The sequence below is a fragment of the Rattus rattus genome, chromosome 2 (assembly GCF_011064425.1).
Source record: "Rattus rattus isolate New Zealand chromosome 2, Rrattus_CSIRO_v1, whole genome shotgun sequence".
NCBI lineage: Eukaryota > Metazoa > Chordata > Mammalia > Rodentia > Muridae > Rattus > Rattus rattus.
Genome location: NC_046155.1, coordinates 172,960,111 through 172,980,936, shown reverse-complemented (window position 1 = coordinate 172,980,936; position 20,826 = coordinate 172,960,111). Strand labels below are relative to the sequence as shown.

At 52.5% G+C, this 20,826-nt stretch overlaps 1 protein-coding gene across 1 annotated transcript; it reads left to right on the top strand.

The window, feature by feature from the left end:
- Positions 1 to 262: 262 nt before the first annotated feature.
- Napa (NSF attachment protein alpha) lies at positions 263 to 19,211 on the top strand. Its single transcript, XM_032894411.1, has 11 exons — positions 263 to 713; positions 9,501 to 9,580; positions 11,116 to 11,232; positions 14,571 to 14,617; positions 15,089 to 15,166; positions 15,327 to 15,382; positions 15,453 to 15,537; positions 16,174 to 16,278; positions 17,237 to 17,305; positions 17,631 to 17,681; positions 18,534 to 19,211. Exons 1-11 carry the CDS (start codon positions 616 to 618, stop codon positions 18,633 to 18,635), a joined length of 888 nt encoding a protein of 295 aa, XP_032750302.1. The 5' UTR covers positions 263 to 615; the 3' UTR covers positions 18,636 to 19,211.
- Positions 19,212 to 20,826: the final 1,615 nt, after the last annotated feature.

Here is a 20,826-nt window from a genome sequence, read left to right as displayed (position 1 = left end):
GGACTCCGCAAGCCAATTCTAGAGACGATCGCCAGAGGGAGTTAGAAGGTTCTTTTTTACTACAAAGCTGTTACTCCCAAGTGACTAAGACGTAAAGTGAACCAGGAGGTGGAACTAAACTGCTGGGTCTGTCAAACCTGGAGAACGAACCTTGAGGCGTCACGTGAGCGCCAAGAAACTGGTCAGCTGATCAGTGCTTCCCAGTTCCGCCGAGGCGTGGCGGAACAGATCTATGGAGCCTGCTGATTGGTTGGAAGGAGTCAAAGGTCGCGTTTTGGGGGGGGGAGATTGGCACTTGGCGGTGCGAGCTTATGATTGGCTTACTTGGTGTCACGTGGCAGTGCGCTCTAGGGTTCTAGGAGGCTAGCAGCGTCAGACCTCGGGCGTGTGCTCACGTGTTGCGGGTCAAGGTGCGGAGTGCGGTAGCCGGAGGGGCGTGCCGGGACGAGAGTGCTTCGCAGCTTGAGCCCTCTGGTTGGCTCTCACGGTTCACGTGGGATAGCAGACCCGGGTGACGTCACGTAGCGGGCGGAGCTCCGCTGAGTGCGCGTTGTCCCGGGCCTGTGAGTCGTAGCTTGGCTGTGTCGGGCCTGAACCGAGCAGCTGCGCGACGTCATGGACACCTCCGGGAAGCAGGCTGAGGCTATGGCGCTGCTGGCTGAAGCGGAGCGCAAGGTGAAGAACTCGCAGTCCTTCTTCTCCGGCCTCTTTGGGTGAGCAGCGGGCGAGGTTGGGCCCAAGGCGGGGAAGAGCGGGCTCTTCTGCTCTCTGCACTTTGGGAACCCCTCTGCGGCCTTGCAGGCTCTGAGGGTGGCCCTGTGGCTGACGACACCGGCTGAATAGTAGCCGCGCCTTTCCCAGGCCGGTACCCGTGGATCTGTGCGGCCCAGGCTGCCGGGGTGAGGACACCAAACCGAGGGCACCCGGGCTGGGGCGACCCTGGGCATGATGAGCCGGAGTACGTGGTGTGAGGGTAGTGGCTTCCTGCTGAGAGTGACTGATGGCAAGTAACTAAGGAGACCTGGACTGAGAGGTGGAAACTTGGGGGTTGGGGGGACAGGCATGAACAGACAGTGACACTGGTTTGGTCAAGGAAATGGCTATGGGAGGATGAGGCAACCAGGAGAATCAGAGTAGGGTAGAGGCCTACTAGATGATCCTCAAGTCTGGGGTCTGAACACACCCAGGAGGTGGCAGGTACCTCACACAAAGTTTATGCAAGTTCGACATCTTCAGCCATATTAACTTGGGAGCAGAAGAACCCATGCTTGGGATGCAGTTCCGAGGTTTCTTTATTTTAGGGGAGTAGGTTTCCCTGAAAGGGCTCATTGGTAAAAACTAACTGACTGCAGAAGTTTGTTGTGAGTATAAATTATGTATAATGTGCTCAGAATTGAGCCCTCTGAAAGGCTCACCAGCCAGGAAGAAGCAGAGTCAGAGAGTGTAAGATGTTGGTGGGGAGACCAAGATGGTAGGACAGGAGAGCTTGAGGAGATCTGAGGAGAGGGCCAGCTGTTTACCACTTCCCACCACTGATAGAGCAGAGCCTTGGGGTGTAGGAGGAGACGACACTACATGGGAGCAGGCAAGGCTCCTGAGGAACAAGCAGAGAGGAGCACTGGGGAAAGGTCCAAGCAGGTGTCGAGGAAGAGCTGTGCTAGGGTAGGACACAAAATCAAGCCTCCAAAACAAGGATTGAAGAAGACAGAAGACTACTAGGAAGTTGGGGGAAGGCTGGGAGAAAAGCCCTGGGTTCTGGGAGAGACTGTTAGGAGCTGGGTGAGGACAGAAAGACATGAAGTGGGGGAGAGGATGAGGCTACCCTTTTGTTGTTTGACATTAGATAATGTTTATCAAAGGAACTTGAAAAATGTTTGTACCTGCTGCTGAGACATCTGGTTAGTGACAGGCTGTGTCAGTTGGATGAAAATGTTTCATTTGAGAGAGAGAGAGAGAGAGAGAGAGAGAGAGAGAGAGAGAGAGTGTGTGTGTGTGTGTGTGTGTGTGTGTGTGTGTGTGTGTGTGTGTGTGTGTGTGTGTGTGTGTAGGCATGGTAGTGGGGTGGCACCTCCAGCTCAGTTTTCAGCAGTAGTTTTCCTGATGGCTCCGAGTCTGGTCTCTTTGGTCCAGAGAGATAAGTGTATACTTGGCTGCTCCCAGGGGAGCAGCTGTGTGTCCCACCTGTTTACCACTTCCCAACCACTGATAGAGCAGAACTGTGGGGTGTAAAGGCCAGTTTATCACACACACAAAGTTCTCGAGCTGAAAAGAAACTTTGAGAACTTGAGGGAGGTTTTTGGTGAGGAGTGAGGCTGGGAACAGTGGTCTGGGAGGTCCGTCTAGGCTGCAGGGATGGTGGGAATGAAGCTCGCTCTGGTGCAAGAGAGCTTCTGCCCAGAATGGTGGGACATGGACAGAGATGGCTTCCTAGAGGATGAGCCTCCATCCCAGGGCTGAGCAGGAGATCTCAGGTCTCTCAGTTGGAGAGCAGCAGAAAGGACAAGCTTGAGAAAGGGCCCAGAAGCCTGCCTGCCGAAGGAAGGGTTAGCACAGGCAGAATTCCAAGTCAGACTGTGACTGGAAAAGGGGGGAGCAGAGGCTGGACATAGATGAGGACTGTGAGTGTGGGCTTGGAGTTGAGGTACTGGGGAGCCTGCAGGATTTTAGTGAGGGCCTGTTAAAATGACTTCCTCTTTTACCCTTTAGAAAAAAAACAAAACCCACAACAGCTGGTTGTGGGACAGTATGTGGGACCCTGTTACAGTGATAGTGGATCATGCCTGCCAGTTGTTCACGCTACTGCCCAGCCTTGCCTGGCCAGGTAGTCAGCCTTATGTAGTCCCCACAAGATCACTGTGGAGGTGGGTAAAAGATAAAGGGAGCAGTCTAAACTTGATTTATTTGTCTAGCAGCGCAGGAAGCTGAGGAGGCACCAGGTAGGTTTATAGTCCACCCTCCATTAGCCTGATACCTCTGACACCCAGAGAGTCCCAGACACTCAGGCCTGCTTGTGGGCACTACATGTAGGGAGGGTGTTGGCAAACTAGTTTGGGGTTCTACCTCCCTTAGGCTGCTGCCTGCCCCCACAGTAGTTTTCTACAAACATTTGAAGGAGCAGGTGCATTTCTTCTGGTCCTTCCAGGAAGAATAGAGGAGGTAGGGAAGTGAGCAAGGCCCACTGGAACTCAGGGTCCTTGGAGGTACCCTGAGATAACCTGGAGAGAAACCACCACCAGGTGGGCCCTGCTCTGGCCCACCACTGGGGCTGCCTGGTAAACATTTGACAAGCAGCTTTCCACAGCTGCTCACCAAGGCTTCTTCTGCTCTATGGAATGTCTGTGTTAAGGGCTTGCCAAGTTAAGAGGCCTCTGCTCAGGTTACACGGGTCAAGTAGGCTATTCTCACCCATCTTCACACTTCTGGATTTGTGGGCTGGTAGACACTAGGGGGCTTTGAGGCACCATTTAGTTTAAGGTCAAAGCCTTTTTAGCCCTTCCCTTGCTGGTGGGCATACCTGCCTGAGAGTTTGGATACCCGTTACCTCCTCTTGTTCCTCTGCTGTGCACCATAGGGACTGAATTGGTCCTGAAGGGCAGTTCTGTTCTGTAGGGCTCTTCCCGATCCCTAACTTTGCCCTACTGCCTTCCCTTCAAAAACAAAAAGACCAGCACTTGGGAACCAGAGGCTGGCACATCTCTGTAAATTTGACGTCAGTTTGGTATATACATAGGGTGCCAGTTGTGGGCTTGGAGTTGAGGTACTGGGGAATTGGGGAGTTCCTTGACGAGACAAGGCCAGGGTGACGCCTCTTCCCGGCATTTTTCTATGGAGTAAGCAGGCTGACTTGGAGCATGGTGATTATTGTTGACTCCGAGTGTGAGTATGACATGCTCACCGGTATCATTGCTGCAATTGAGCTGGAGGCGCTGGGAAACTGGAGGAGGTGGCAGAGTGTTCTGTATACAAACAGCCAGTTCCTCAAGATGACATGTTGACAAGCTGGTTCCATGTGCACTGCCTGCGGGCACCAGGTGCCTGCAAGGCCAGCTTTGGAAGAGAGCAGGAGAGGGAGGGTGCCTCCAACTGGGCCCACAGGCATTCTGCAGAGCCTGGGGCAGGCTCTGCCTCGTGTCAGCTCCCCTGCCATTTGCACTATCCTTCCCAATGGGAGACACAGTGCTCACCAACTACCAGGATACACAGCTGAAATACACAGCAGGATACCTCTTGCCCAGTCTGCAGGGCAGGTGAGGTTGTGGGGGAGTCCTAGAGCTCCTAACTTAATCAGAGAGGTTCCCTGGTACCTCCTGTATAGAAGAAGTTGCTGAGAGGCCAGGGGCATCCTCAGCACTTTTTTAAGGAAAGCAAATGTTGGCTTCTGGGCTGTGATGAGTGAGATCCTGTTGGGGCACACAAAGGAGGCCTTCCAGGGTGTGTGAGCAACATCTGTGACCTCTCCTTGAGCTGGCAGTTTGATGAGACAGTAGGCTCACTATTAAGTCCCAGTGTGTCCTCCCCTAACCACCCTCCACCTTTACCCCACTCCCACAGACACCAGCATCTGCTCAGATCTCTTCTATGAGAGGGGGTAGCACTTACATAAACCCCCTGTACCCTTTGAGTCACTTGCAGATTACTTCCTTATACAATGTCAGGGTGGAAGGATGGCCTCTCCCCTGTGACAAGGAAGAGGCCAGGACATACTGAAGGCAGGTATAGGTTTTTAGAACATTCATGATCCTGATAGGTTGATCTATGGCTGCAGACCAGAGACCCATAGACCACTGCCCTGTCAGCACTGGCAGATTGGTCAGGAAGGGGAGACCTGGGACTCTAGAAACAAAGGAGGTGTTCACAGCTTACCAGAAGGAAGGAGGAGGCCTCAGAGCCCACACTGAGCTGCTGAAGTGGGGAAACATTCCTTAGTATGACTCTGAGGTCTGATGACAGTGACACCCTCACCAGCAAGGTGTAGAGCCCTGTCCCTGTGGCAAGAAAGGCAAGGATGCATTGTCACAAACCACTGTGAAAGTGCTCACTGTGGAGGGGGGTTGTTTTCCTCTGTTCTGCAGCCACCTGAGCACCTCAGGCACTTCTTCCAGGCCAGGTACTGAGTGTGTGTTGTCTCTCAGATTTCTCCCAGGTCAGGTTCAGTCTCCATTGTACAACTGAGGAGAGGCAGGTTCTGGGGTACTAGCCCAAGGTCACAGACACAGACAAGTGTCTGAACAGTTCCTGCCAGTCACTGACCTACAGACTCGTGTAAGAGGGTTCTGAGAAGATTTGAGGGCATGGTGGTGAGCTAGTGATCCTTTTCCTCTGCCTGTGCTCACCTGTGAGGTCTGGCTATATGATGTGTCCCTTACCTAGAGGATGCTTGGCAACTCCAGGAAGGAGCAGAGTTGTGCTGTCAACACAGCCCAGTGTTGCATGCTGTTCTCGGTATACTCAACACTGGCATGCAGCTGGCCACCCTCCTCATTTTCTGGAGGAATCTGGGGTGCTCAACAGGAGACAGGCAGTGTCAGCTTGTGCACACTCCTACAGGTCCTCCAGCAACATCAGTTGAGAGCCATGCTGGAAGCCATGGGTGATTATGGCAGGCCGTGGGTCCATCATATTAGTGAAAACTAAGTACCAGGTGGATAATCTGGCCAGTGAGCCTTAGGTCCTAGGAGAAAACTGGGAACTAGTGGCTATGGCTGCCAGGGGGACAGAAAGGAGAGTCTCAGACTCAAACTGGGGGACTGAAGGGGGAGTGAAATGGCATGGTTCTGGGAGCAAGAACGTGTCTAGGGAATGGAAGCAGGAGGCAGGCAGGCCAATCCTGTCCTGCAGAAGCCCCTGGCGCTGCCAACAGCGCCTGCATTTCCCTGGCACCATTCAGCACTCCATATGACAGCTGTGCCTGGGAGGCCTGAGGCTGCTTCCTCCGCGCCTCTTGGGGGAGCAGAGCTGAGCGGTAATTATAGACAGCCTGCACCAGGCCAGCCCCAACCAGTTCCCTCTATTCCCAGTGAGGCTTGGAGCTGTGGGCTGAAGAGTGCAACCGAGGCAGCTTGGAGGAGGTCAGTGGGGGAGGCCTGTCAGCTGTCACATGCAGCTCTACCAGGCCCTTCAGGAGGCAGCCAGTGAGCCTGTGGTGCATCCCGAAGGGGGCTTCCTTTCAGTGGTCAGCATTCTAGTCAGGCCATAGCAAAGAGGTGACTGAAACAGCTTCCCCAAGCTGGGATGGGAAGCCTTAGTTAACCAACAGAGGAACAGCATAGCACAGTGGATCTGAGGGCATCTTCCTTCCAGCCACTCTCCCTCATGCCAGAGCAAGCCCTCTACTCTTCCTTGACCTGCCTGCTCCAACCTAGTTGTGCCACACCCTGCCCTATCCACCTTGCTGACTTCCCTTAGCTCCTCAACGGTGTTTTCTGACTCAGCCTCTGCACACGCTGTGCACCTCACCTCCAGTGCCCCTCCCGCTTCTGTGGTAACTCCTTAGCCACTGAGGACTGAGCTCTGGCCTCACACCATCAGGTACAGCCCTCATGCCAAGCAGCTGTGAGCAAGTATGTTGATACTGTGGACGGCAAGCTTCTTCCTCTGTGAATAGCCATCATCAAATCCTCAGATACTTGTTTTCACAGCTAAAGGATGTGTGCATACGGCTTTTTTCAGGATTTCCTTGGTTAACCTACACAAATGGATTTGCCCCTTGTGACTTTTCTCCCATCTGCAAAAGGAATCGGGACTCTGGAGATCTGTTGCCACCTCACAGAGGCAGGGATCAGGGTATGAGAGCAGGAGGCAGCCTGGGGCCAGAACAGGCAGTAATCCCTCTGGCTTTCCCTGCAGTAGACAGGTCAGCCCAGCTTAGCACAGGATCAGAGAGCTTCAGCCAGACAGACTTTGTGCTGAGTCTGCCTGTCGTGCTGAGCTAAAGCCAACCTAGCCAGCCGTGTCTGCTCATCGCCACTCCGCCTCAGACTTCTTGGTGACCCTGGACACATCTGCTATGTCAGGAGCATCTGGGACCCATGGGACTTAGTTCCACCCACCAAGTAAGGATTAGCTGGAGGAACAAGGGGGGATGGAAAGATCTGTGGCTAATGTCTGTGAGTATGGACTATTTGACAATCTTCCAAAGGGCAGAGAGATGCATTTAAGAACAATTTCTTCGGGCACCAGGCACTCAAATGGCATGTATACATACATACATACATACATACATACATACATACATACATACATACATACATACATACATGCAGGCAAAACTCTGTGCATAAAATAAATGTAAAAAAATGCAGGGGCATAGCTTAGTTGGTAGTGAGTTTGCCTGGCATGCACAAAGTTCCAAGTTCCATCCCGAGCACCACATAAAATCAAGCCTGAAGGCTAACCTCGGTGCATAACAAGATGAAGGCCATTGTGGGTGTTGAGGTACAACAGACTGTGTCAGAGACAGAGAATACTACTATTCTGGGGCTCAGGGTGCCAGTGTCAGAACAATTGAGCATGTGCCAGGCCCTGGCCTGTACGTCCAGCACATTCAGAGAAAACATTCCAAAGGTTCTAGTGGGGCGTTTTACATCCAGGTTCAAGGGGCCTTCCTGATTTTTCCTGTGCCAACAGCAACATGAACATTTCTGACCTCACCATGGCTCAAGAGACGACAGAGTGCCAGTAATGTAGGGAAGAAGGACGTGATGCTCGAGCAGGAGAGGGTGGTCTTTGAGGAAACACTTTACCTGGTGCTGTTTGGATTCAGGAGATCTCCAGACCAGTTCTGGCTTAGCACAGTGATCAGACTCTTAGACCCAATCCGGGCCCACCATCTACTGAGCACATGTGCAGGCATGTTCAGGGCTGTGGGTGCTGCCCCACACAGATCAGGGCTATGTTCTGTCCTTAGGTCACACACAAACACAATAGCCCCCACAGCTTCATGATGAGGCCAAGTTCCCAAGTGCCATCCACGCTGGCATCTGTTGACTTGGGGGTGCAGGGCAGGTGGTAGGGATAGTGTATGTGACTTTTTAAGAGGAAATGTTCCTTTTTGTTTTTTTAATCACTACCAGTTTGGGAAGGTTTGAAATCTGTTTGATGGGATATTGGAGAGTGTCATCGATTGCTCATGTGGGTGATGAGAGTTTAAACAGTCGTCAGGTCAGGTCACAGTCTTCATGGACGAGTCCTCATTGGAATGCAGAGTGGAAGGGACTTAGGAGTCTGAGCTAGTAAGGAGGCTTCCCTCCCCTGAAGTCCCCCAACCCAGGAAAAGGTTCTTGGAGGTTAAGCAAGAATAAAGCCCAAAGAGGTAGCCCTTATTTTAAAATAACTATAAAATACTGGGGCAGGAGATGTAGCTCAGTGGCAGAACACTTGCTTGTCTTGCCGAAGTCAGATGGGATGATGCAAGCCCATAGTGGGATGAGGAGTCTTAGGTCACCTCCCACTACCTAAGTTTGAGGCCAGTCCGGTCTGTACAAGACTCTGGCTCAGCAAAGAGACTAAAAGTCCTCTCCGTGTGTGTCTCCCAGGCTCCTACCCTGGCACAGTGAGGGTAGGAGGGTGGTTTTGCATTTCCAGAGTGCTATGCCAAATGCCTTGGCAGTTCTTCTGGTTTGTGTCTTAGGATAAATTGCAAATGGTGTTGTTCAGTGCTGGGCTACAGGATCAGATATAAATCCTGATAATAAAACACACAAGGCTGGAGACAGCTGAGTTTGCTTGGCATGCATGAGGCTATCCCCGGGACCACATGAGCCTGCGGTGCATACCTGTAATCCTAGCACTCAGAAGATGTATGCAGGAAAATCCAGAGGTTGAGGCCAGCCTAGGATACAAGAAAGCCTGATTAAAAGTAAGGTAATAAATTTTTGGAAAGAGATGAAACGTGCAGATGGTGCAAAACAAATTAGCAGTGCAAATGTGTATAGTGGATAAGCCACCCCCTCCCCCAGCCCCAGTTCTGCAGGCTCTACCTCAGCAAACAATGCTATTACTAGGTTTGGGTATACTTTTCCAGAAATATTCAGTGTTTATATAAATATGCGTGTTTGAGGAGCATTTTGTATTTATGTCTTGTGATAGTTTTTCTCCATATGGCTGTCATGTGCCATATCTACCCTGTTCTGAAGTATGACAACACACTCTGTATTGAGGCCTTTCTGGAACCATGGCCATGTGCAAGGCAGAGGATCAGAGTCCTGGGGATTCCTCCCCCGCCCCCCCCAAATGCTTTGCAGTCTCCTTGAGTACAGCAATCTAGATTTCTGGGTCTAAGTGGTCACCCACCACCTAGGCAGGAATTAGAAGAGGCCGAAGAGTCAGGCTGTGGAGGAGGGGTTTTCAGGAATCAACGTCATTACCATGGGCACCCACACACTCTCATCCAGGGATGGCACTAGCAACCTCCTGCAGCCTGCCCGTATGGCAGGGCAGATATGGGTTTGCTTTCTGATAGAAGATGGGATGGTCTCTTCACCTCTTCCCTTCTTCCCCAGAGGTTCATCCAAAATAGAGGAAGCATGCGAGATCTATGCCAGAGCTGCGAACATGTTCAAGATGGCCAAGAACTGGAGCGGTGCGTACCCTCAGCCCACAGGCCCAGCCCTGCATGTGGCCTTGAAGTCCCCTCTTCATCCTCAGGAGGCCACAGCATGAGACCAAATGGGATGCTTTGCCCCCTAAGTTGGGGGTATGGAAGGATGTCTTTCTGAGAGAAGGCAGGGAGGACATTCACTTGCCTCCAGATGAGATCTGTTGGAGCAGCCCATCACTGTGTGCAGCCTGCTAAGCCTGACTTTATAGTATGGCTTCCATTGTCTGCAAGGTTTATCAGTAGGGACCAGAGCTACAAATAGTAGACCCAGCTATCGCCACACCTGAGTAGAGTTCCCCAAGTCCAGCACTGCAAGGCCTGACTTTTAATCTTAGGCTGTATTCCTGCCCCTCCTCATGTTCAAAACAGAAGTCTGAGGCCATTCAGTCCATGCTTTCAACTTTTATTTTTAACTATTTAGAGACCTCCTAAAGGGGTCGGGGATTTAGCTCAGCGGTAGAGCGCTTGCCTAGCAAGCGCAAGGCCCTGGGTTCGGTCCCCAGCTCCGGGGGAAAAAAAAAAGTAATTTGTAGAGACCTCCTAAAGATAATTCAGGAGCCTAGTGTGTGTTCCAGCATTCCGGAAAAGTGGGGCAAGAGGGTCAGGAGTTTAAGGCCTCTCAGGGCTACACTGGGGATTTGAGATTATTCTGCAGTAAAAAAGAACCTATCTCAAAAAAACTAAAACATTCCAGTGACAATGATGAATATTGCTACTGTTACTGATGCTGTGATCAGATAATGGTAGGGCAAAGCCCTGGTAGGCTTTGTGTGCCCTGCTGTACTCAGGTGAGAGGCCAGCCAGTCCTCCCACAGCTTGGAGGCTCCCACTCAGCTGGGACTGGAGGAGCATGGAGTGAGGTAGCACCTTAGCTGGGCTGAGGTGATAATTGAAGCCCACAGTGGGGGAGACCCTGCTTTCTCCCCTTGGCCAGTCTGGGGCATGAGCACTGTCTTCAAGGACTCTGGTTCTTGCTGTCCTGTTTCCCTTTCTAGGCAAGGACTCATAGTAGGGCTGTACCTGAGAGATTTGGGGAGTTAAGGAAAGAAATGGACTAGGGGAGGGAGCAAGTGGGAAGTGTCACATGGGTTAATCTCACTGTACCTTCCCAGAGCACCCCTCATACCCTCCCCATCTCCACCTTGCTCTCTGTTTAGGTTCCAGACTTTTCTGTGCAATAGGAGAGTCTCTGAACCCAAGAGCCTGGATGTTTTGTACTTTTAGTCCTCGGCTCTGCCTGCCTTTTCTTCCTCTCTGTGGAAGTGGAGGCTCTTGAGTTGCTGGGTGGAGGGGATGGGCGGGTACTGTGTTCACCCTGGCCATTTGTTTATAGTGGGACCTAGGCTTCCCAAGGCAACTTTCTGACCTCCTCGGTTCACCAGAAAGCTCTGCGAAGGCTGCCATTGGGCTGGAGTAGGCTGATCTGAACCTCTACCTGGCACTCTAGCTGTGTTCTTGAGAGCCCGAAGTGCCTCCTGGGGCCGTGACTGAAGCTGGGCCAATCTGTTCTGTTCTAGCTGCTGGGAACGCTTTCTGCCAGGCTGCCCAACTGCACCTACAGCTCCAGAGCAAGCACGATGCAGCCACCTGCTTCGTGGACGCCGGCAACGCTTTCAAGAAAGCTGACCCCCAAGGTAAGGGCCTGTGGGAGCCACAGGTGGCAGAACAGCTGAGCACTGTCCCCCATCCTCAGGTGTCTGCGCAGAACTGGGTTTTTCCAGTGGCTGACACACGATAGGCCAGGAGCAAAACAAGCCCTGACTTCAGAATTGGCTGGTCTTTGGCTGTCACTGGCATCCTGCCCCGCAGGTGGCACCTCTCCCACCCAGGCTTTGAGCATTTGGGAGTGGGAGTTCCATTTCAGACCCACTGTTTGCCAGGAAACCAGGCAAAGCTGTTCAGTTGTCAGAATTAGCATGCAGAAGGGGGCAGGGCAGTCCAAACCAAGCCAAGTAAAATGGAGCTCTGCTTGACCTTGTTCCCTGTACTCCAGGAAGAAGCAGGGGAAGTTGCCAGAGCCCAGTTCCTTAAAGCAGAGCCTCTGGGGACAGGTTTGGATGCAGCACAGCCCAGGGACCTCAGACTCGGATATCCTGGGCTGGGGAGTTTGCTTTCGTTATTTTTATTCGCTATTTGTGATGCTAGGGATTCAGCCTGGACCTCTGATGTGATGAGAATATGTTGTACACATCTCAGTCCCCAGAATGATTTCTTTTTTAAATCTTGGAGCCACATAGATTGCTAACTTTAACTTTTAGCAAGCAGAGGTGTCTGACGCAGTCATGGTGGCTCATGCCTATCATCTAAGCATTTGGTAGGCAGAGGCAGAAAATTCAGGTACTCAAAACAAACCATCCTCAACCCTTGGCTACAAAGCGAGTTTGAGGCACACCTGGGGCTGTGAGACTAAGTCTCATTAATAATTTTTTAAAATATCTATGATTTTTTTCTTTAGAAGAATGGAAAAGAAGTGACTATTCTTTTCAAAAGGAGGTGCTCAGTGTTTGGATAAAGGTTCACCTCTAGGGAGAAGACATGCGCCCCATGCTCTCTGCAGCATCAGTGAATAACTGCCATTGTTGACAGAGCCACTCCCAGTTAGAGAGATGACTGTGTTGGCTCTGTCCCTGGGCTGACAAGCAGAGAGAGACAGCCTCTCAGCTGGGTAGGACTTGGATACAGCCAGCGGCTCAGGGCAGTCCTTTCCTCCACACAGCCCTCCTCATGCTTTCCCCTTTTGCTCCCTGGGGGACGGGTTGGCCTGGAGACACTGCCTGGCATCTGTGCCCCTCAGCTGCTGCTCCATCCGGAGGGGCTGGGAGGACCAGTTCCTGGGTGCTAGTGGCTGCCAGCCTAAAGGATGCCATAGCATCATGAGCTCTTTGAACAGAATTGTACCTCCCAGCTTGTGGTTGGGTCCTTTTCCTCCAGAGACTCAGGCATGGGCCCTGTCCTCAACAAATGCAGGCTAATGTGGATGTACACTGAGGATGCTGCAGCTAAGGGCGTGATGGTGGAGAGGGTACCTAGCACAATTGTGAGAGGAGAGCTTCTGATGGTAAGGGCTAGGGACTCATGCTGGACAGGGAGGGATGACAGCTGAGTGATATTCAGCCCCACTGCCATGGTACCCTCCCCAATCACAGCTCCACAAATGAGGGGAATGGAGTGCATTTGCAAAGATAACAGCCATTCTGTCTAGGGCCAGTCAGGGCTCACAGAGAAGAGTAGCTAAGCAGGGGAAGACATGCCTGGGTAACCTGAGCCTCACTCCCCCCTCCCCCAAGAAACCCAGGGCCTTGTGCTGCACATGAAACTGCATCCTAGCCCTGTTACTCTTCAGGACTTTATTTTCTCCTCAGTGATAGCATCCACTTACTGCGAGGTGCACATAGCAGCTTCTGATATCCAGGAGGGAGCCACCCTGAGCTCTAGAGCTTCTCCCATGTGGCCAGTGTCCTAGGAAACAGGTGGAGGAAGGCCAGGGAGGCTTGAACACCCAGTTTGTTCAGGAGGGATCTCCCTCACCTGTCTGATCACCTGCCCTGTGGTCTCATCCGTCAGCTCTTTAGGGATCCCACCTGAGACTTCCATTAGCAGCAGCTGACGGCCTGGGAATTTAACCCTTTTATAGCTTGCCTTGTGTATGCATAGGCAGGGAAATAGTCTGTCCTCACGTGTCTTCTACCTAACCCCACGCCTACTGTTCTGTGGTTTCTTGGATGCCTACTATGTACAAGCACCTGACGCCGTTGCATCCATACCCTCTCCTTGCTGGGGCTTGCAGTTTGTCCCTGTTTTACTGTGAACGGTGCTTGCTTAGCTCTGCATATGCCAGGGACTTCAGAGTAATGTAGAGTTGAGCTGGGCTGTGTAAGCCTCTCTCTACAGGCTGAGCACCCAGGAGTGTAGGAACTGACCTGTGGCATCAGAAGCCCTGTGGTGAGAGCAGATCAGGGTGTCAGCCAGCAGCCTGCTGCTTTCCAAGCTGTTCCTAGAGCAAGGAGCCAAGGCCCTGTAAATCCATGTTTCTCCCCTGCTTCTGTGGCAGGGGTGGCCCCACCAACAGATCCCATGCCAACAGGCCTTAGCTGCTGAAATCCCCACAGGAAGCAACCTTAGCATCTGCATCCTGAGAGAGCCCAGCACATTCAGCCCAGTAGGAGCCCTGAAGCCTTCCTAGCACATGGTCTGTAGTCCATCTAGACCCTTTGTCCGGCCCTGTGCCTCTCCCAACCCCCTCCTGAGTTGGTGGTTAAAAGATACTGAGAGTTCATTTCCATCTGCTAGAAGATGCCTCCCACTCATGCCTCTCTCCTCCAAATAACTTGTTCAAAAAAAAAAAATCCTTTTCCCAATTTAAAATCTTAGAAGAAATGGTACAATGAAGGTACCATCCTGGTGTTCGGTACAGCTTGCTATTCAAGCAGCCAGTAGGGCCAGGACCTTTTGGATGCACCAAGGAGAGGACAGTGCTCTTCAGCTGGGGGTGCAGAGCCCCCACGGAGAGGGCCCAGTGTTCATTGCATCCAGCCTTCTCTGCAGGAGAGGCCAGTCAGGCTAGACTCAAGGATAGGACTTACTCAGGAGAGTCTTCAAGGTCAGACGCTGAGCCCTATAGCCTCTGCCCCAGCTAGCAGTTTGCCCTTTGATGGCAGGGCTGTGATAGTCTGATTCAAACTGTAGGAGTCTGACTGTGCCGCTGTGCCCTGATCTGCTTGCAAGCTGCAAGTGTGGCCTAAGGGAGCCGGCCTCCCCGGGAAGAAGTGCCCAGCGTGTCTCCGTATGCAGAGACACTCAGGCCGACCAGGCTGCCGGGGTCTAGGGCTCCCACCCTTCCGGTTGCTCGAGATCCTAAGAGCCCTGAAGCCACGGCAGCCATGTGCCCGTCGTCTCCCTGAGGGAGTATAGTCTGCCTCCTGTCCTCAGGACCTGCTATAATGACCTCTCCATCTTCTCTTTCCCTCCCCAGAGGCCATTAACTGTCTGATGAGAGCCATTGAGATCTATACAGACATGGTAAGGGTTGCTTGCTGATCCTGCCTTGCTCTGTCCCATCCTGTCTATGCTGTGCTTTAGGGCTCAGGGATTTGATCGCTGAGCTGAGTGACAGAATGGGGTGTCTGCTGCAGCACACACCCCTCTCATGCTGCCTCTGTCCCCTTCATGATCCCCTGTGGGGGCAGTGCCTATGCAGGTGCTTCCCTTGCCCGGCACTCCCCTGGTGTCCCTAGGAGCCTGAGAAATGCTCAGTCTCACCCTCTAGTAAGGTACTGTCCTGAGAGCCAGCCGCTAGGTAGAAGGCCACACTGGACCACTGCCCTTGTCAGCTCATTGCTGTTCATCCCTTCACGAGTCATCTCCCTGTCTGTGTGGTCAGACCCCTTACCGAGGTGGGAACCCAAGGAGGCTAAAGTGGATTGGGGTGAGAATTGGTGTGGAACACATCTCTGGTCACATCTCTTTACTGTGCTCTCCCCCCATCCCCAGGGCAGATTCACAATTGCAGCCAAGCACCACATCTCCATTGCTGAGATCTATGAGACAGAACTGGTGGATGTAGAGAAGGTGAGCTGGTATCAGGCTGGCTGTGCCTGAGCCTCTGGTGTTCCCATTCCCACCCACCATGATGTCCCGCCCTATGGTCTCGGAAGGCAGGGGAGGCTGTGTTGAGTCACTGCTCCACCCTGTCCTCCATTTCATTTGTCCCATTCTCATGTCTCCCCAGGCCATCGCCCACTACGAGCAATCTGCAGACTACTACAAAGGAGAAGAGTCCAACAGGTAGCCCCTCCCCAGCCTGCCCCTCCTTATGGGACTTGCTACTGTCCCTTCATGCCCCTCCTCCCCACAGCTCAGCCAACAAGTGTCTGCTGAAGGTGGCTGGCTACGCCGCACAGCTGGAGCAGTACCAGAAGGCTATCGACATCTATGAGCAGGTGGGCTTTGCCTGGCTGTCAGCTTCTGCCACCCACCTCTGCCTGCCCCACTCGGTCTGCACTCTCCCAGGCCACTCTCACCAAATGCTTCTTCCACCTACAACCTGTCCTAGGTGTGTCCTGCCCCTCCTCACAGGAGCTGTCCCCAGAGCTGGGTATCCTCTACAGAAAAAGTAGGGCACGAGGGAGAAGAGTCAGCAGAGGAGAGACCCTGAACCATGGGAAGCACCAGGTGTCATGTGACACTGTGCTTGGGGGGGCCAGTGTGTGACCAGGAGAAAGGCAGGCAGCTGGCTGTGGGAGAAGGCCGGGCACCACTCCTCATGCTCCCACAACTGCCACCCTCTGCCCACTAGATGCCAGTTTCCTGTGTGTCTAGCAGTGGTGCCTCCTCCCCCACTGATTGGGGAGCGGCCCACAGACACCTGGCTTCCCTTACTCCACCCACACCCTCATCATGTTCTGGTCACTCTGGCAACACTCTGTAACCTTGCTGAGCTGTCTCTGTTCACTTGTCATCCTGTGGTCCCCAGACCTCACAGCAGAGTATGGGCTTAGCTCCCAGCAGGCTTTAGGGCCACAGTGACCTTCACCCTTGAGTTTCCTGCCTAAGCTCATGGTGATATGTGGCTGTAGGTGGGGACCAGCGCCATGGACAGTCCCCTCCTCAAGTACAGCGCCAAAGACTACTTCTTCAAGGCGGCCCTTTGCCACTTCTGCATCGACATGCTGAACGCCAAGGTGAGCCGCTGCCTTTCCGTGCTGTCACTTTTTGTCAACAGGCCAAGATGTTTCTCAGTGTTAGGGGCCAGTTTATCCACTTAGCCCCTTACCCTTTGGTTAGGATGGAAAATAGTCTGGATGCTTTTCTGATTTCCCAGCTGATGGCTGGCCTGTCCCCTTTATGGCTACCATATATCCTGACTGTCCCATTCAGCTGTGGTGCAGAAGCTGCTGAGGCCCAGGCATAGATCCTGCCAGGACCTGGGGCTCCTGGTGGCATGACTTGACTTTTGGCTTTATGCCTGCCCACTGAATCTCTGTACTTCTGGGCAAGAGGTCAGGGATAGGGATAGCTATGGTTGGTAGAAGGGTCTGGAAACTGAGTGTTGGCTTTCAATCCTCTAGTAGCCCCACAAGGACTATGTGACGTCTGGCTGCCCCACAGTCTCCTTCCCAAGTACAGCTGGCAGCTCTGCATTTGGGGGAGGTAGAACAGTTTGCTGTTTTTACTTTCTGTGGTGGGCATGGAACCTGAGCCTCCTGTCTGCTATGCAAATGCTCTGCCACTGAGCCACATCCCAGCCCGCACTGGTGAAGTAATTATAAGCACACAGTTGGGTTTTGTCAGAGCAGGCTGCACCCCCACCCAACTCACCTAGTATCCCCAGTAAGTTTTCCCACTGCCACTGACCTGCTCACGGCTCTCAGAAGGGCTCCATGTGTGAAAACTCAGCTATAGACCTGACGGGTGCAGTAGGCTCTTTTGCCTCCTTCCTCTCTCTGTACCTGGAAAACTTGCCCCTTCCTACAGCCACCTCTGCCAGCTGGACTCAGCTGAGCTGGGGAATGGCACCATCAGGCATGAGTCAGGGGACCCTGGATGCCAGAGCATGGAGCACCAAAACAGAACTGCCAGCCAGTGTTTTTGGTGCCCGAGTCTCTCTTACCTTTTCTCCCCCTCTCTCCTGTTGCTCAGCTTGCTGTTCAGAAGTATGAGGAGCTGTTCCCTGCCTTCTCGGATTCCCGGGAATGCAAGCTGATGAAAGTGAGCACTGGATTGGGCTCGCCCTGAACTGGGTGTGGAGTGGGCAGGGATGCCTGGATCTGGGTCTCAGCTGGGGTGACCACCAAAATTGCTTAGAGGGGCTGTGTTTGATTTGGTTTTCTCCTGCCATCCTGTTCAGTTCTCTACCTGAAACAAGTACATGCAGGGACAGTGGAGAGCAATGGGCAGGGCCAGGAGCTTGGGGTTTCCCTTGCACATGCACCACAGTGTCCTGACTGGGGCAGAACCTGTCAGTGTGGGGTCCTCCTTGCAGTTATACCCCACAACATCTGCTGGGTCCACCTGACCCTGACCCTGTTTGCAGAAGCTGCTGGAAGCCCATGAGGAACAGAATGTGGACAGCTACACAGAGTCGGTGAGTGGCTGGCACAGTTGTGGCCAGTAGATCTTCTCCAGTGTGCTCTCTCATAAGGTCTACCCTACTTGAGCCAGGCAGAGATAGCACACTTTAATCCCGATACTTGGGAGGCAAAGGCAGGAGGATCTGTAAATTTGAGGTCAGCCTGGTCTACAGAGCAAGTTCCAAAACAGGGCTACACAGAGAAACCATCTCAATAATTCCCTACCCCTAAAAGATTCTGCCCTACTTGAACTCTAGGCCTGTGCCATGACTGTAATTTTCTTTCTTGTGAGTCACCCTGGAAACCTCAATGTTTGCCCCAGTTTATAGATGGTGGTACAAAGGCTGAGGTGAGTCTGGTACTTGCCTCTGTCCCTTGGAGTTTCAGTCCATCTCTCTGTCCCACAAACCAAAATGTCTTCAGAGCCACTGGGGACAGTAAGGCGTCTGAACTTCTCTGCTGCTACTCTTACCACATGGCTGCCCTACAGGACTGTTTTCCTTTCCCTCTTCACTCTGAACATCTGTTTCCAACTATGTCTACCTTGGTTCTCTAGCCAGTACTTGTCGCCGACATCACTCTCTGGGTGCCCTCAGTAACCAGGCGCCTGAGGGCAGAGGTCAGGCTGACTATATCCCGCTTGGTACAGAGATGAGAGAGACAGTGTTTTCATGACTCCAGGCCTCAGTTCCACCCACAAAGCCAGGATGCTAGGAGGGTCTTTTAAACTACAAAGTCGTTTACTGACAACTCGCACTCCAAGCAGACTGAGGTGACAGGGTGCTCGCTTGGAAAGTTTGGGACTGGGGCCAGAGCGGGTTCCAGGACGGAGCAGCGTGTCATGGCTCACCATCTCTGTGCCACAGGTGAAGGAATATGACTCCATCTCCAGACTGGACCAGTGGCTTACCACCATGCTTCTACGAATCAAGAAGACCATTCAGGGTGATGAGGAAGACCTGCGCTAGGCCTCCAGCCACTGCCTTCCACCCATCTGTCTGTCACAGTGGTGGAGCCAACACCTCCCACCAGGAGTCCGAAGGAGTGGGTGCAATGTGGGCCTCATCCTCCAGGGCACCAGGCAAGCTCTCCTGGATGGCTGGTCACCCTATGCCCACTGCGTCCTTCACCCCACCATTTATTTAAGCTCCTAAAGGTGTCCTCCTGCTCTGGAAAACCCACCTGGACAGATTCTCCAATACAGACTTCTCTGTGTGCTTCAGGAACCTGGAGTCAGCATCCGGTCCCATCTCCTGACCAGCAGTGTACTAAGGCTATTTCCATATCTCCTACCTTGTTCCCTAGCAGAGATAAGAACACAGGTAGTTCTGAGACTTGCTCTCCCTGGCTGGGGGTAGCCTCTGCCCCTGGAGCTTTCCCTTGTTCCTACAATGCCAACCTCTCAGGTTAGACCCAGCCCTGGAGCTCACGGGGTGCCTTGGCCCTGCCCTGCACCTGCTTCTCTCCCTGCATCCAGGTCTGTCTGTCGACTTGAAGCTGCAGCTGGCCCAAGAAAGACAATAAAACCTGCCACTTTTGCATGAGTCTCTTCCGCTGTCCCTTTTGCCCTTGGCGCCCTTCCCTTTGGGCCTTGGCTGTCCTGGAGGAGTTAGAGGTTTCTGCAGCTGAGCCTTAGAATCAGAGTGCTTTCTAGAAGCTGTATACTGGCCCTTGATTCCTGTCCCTGCTCATCTCCTGTAATGCCAGAAGAGATAACAGGAGCCTCATACCCATTTCACCCTACAGGGGGTCTGCCAGGACTAGGCTCCTCCCGTGGGATTGCCCTGACTGAAGCATTCAACCTAGTAGAAAAAGTTGACTTTCCAGACATCTTTCTTGCTCTGCTCCTCTGTCCCTCCAGTGTCCCCAACAGCTTCATTCAGTTGATAACTTGAATGGCCCTCAGCTTTGGAGAAACCTGAGGCTGGAGACTGACAATTTTACCATGGGATTGCCAAGGAGACTTTTGAGAATCTCCCATTTATGCCCAGGGCTGTAGCCTGCTGCTCTGGTTAGACTGAGGTCGATATCCTGATGTTTTGGAAGCTTCATAAGTGGCTCAGATACATACTAGGGTTGAAAACATGAGTGAGCATGGTTTATAAGTTGCCACATGAGTCAGAAGCATCCTGAAGAAAACTGCACAGCCGGGAAAGTGGGCAGATCTTAGTGGGTAAGAACACTTACTTTGCAACAAGCAGAAGGACCCAAGTTCAGATATTCATCACCCATGATAAAAAAAACACTGGTGTGACCACACGGACATGTAAGCCTAGGGGGTGGGGCAGTGACTATTGCTGGGGCTTGGTGGCCAGAAGCCTGGCAGCAGCCTCCACAAAAAGACCATGTCTCAAAGGAATAACAATAACGGAGCATGACCATTGGTAACCATCTTCCCAAGTGCACGGATGTGCACAAGATACATCCATTACATACACAAAAACAAGAGGCCATGTCAACCTTCACATCCATTCATTCTAGATGGTTCATGAAGCAACTGCTAGGCGTCCACTGGGAGCACAGTACTCTGCCCACCTGCCAGGAACTCTTCCTCACCAGACCAGGAATCGGGAATGCTCCAGCTCCTTGCTTCTCATCTCCTTTCATAGCCACACTATGTCTAAAGGCTGCCCAGAGGAAGTCTTCCCCCCCCTCCCCCCCGGAGCTGGGGACCGAACCCAGGGCCTTGCCCTTTCTAGGCAAGCGCTCTACCACTGAGCTAAATCCCCAACCCCCAGAGGAAGTCTTAATACTAACAACATACTGGCCAATGGCCTACCACATGTGGAGATCAGAGGACATGGTCAGTCAATCCTCTTAACTCCTTTATTGAATCAGTCTTGGTTTTCTGTATAGTTTGAGACAGGGACTCACTATGAAGCTTTGGCTATAGATTATGCTGGCCTCCTGTGTACTGGAATTAAAGGTGTGGGCCACCATGCTGGGCAAGGCAGGGTCTTCTTTCTGCTAATGTACTTAGGACTTCAAGTTAACTGGCCCAGGAGCTTCCAGCCCCATCTCTGCACAGGAATACTAGGACTACAGATGTGCACCACTTCATCTGGCTTTTTACATGGATTCCATAAATTGGATCTATGCCATCTATCTGGCCCAAAATTGGCTGGATTTTAGCATATCTACTAAGCCTGCTTTATGTCT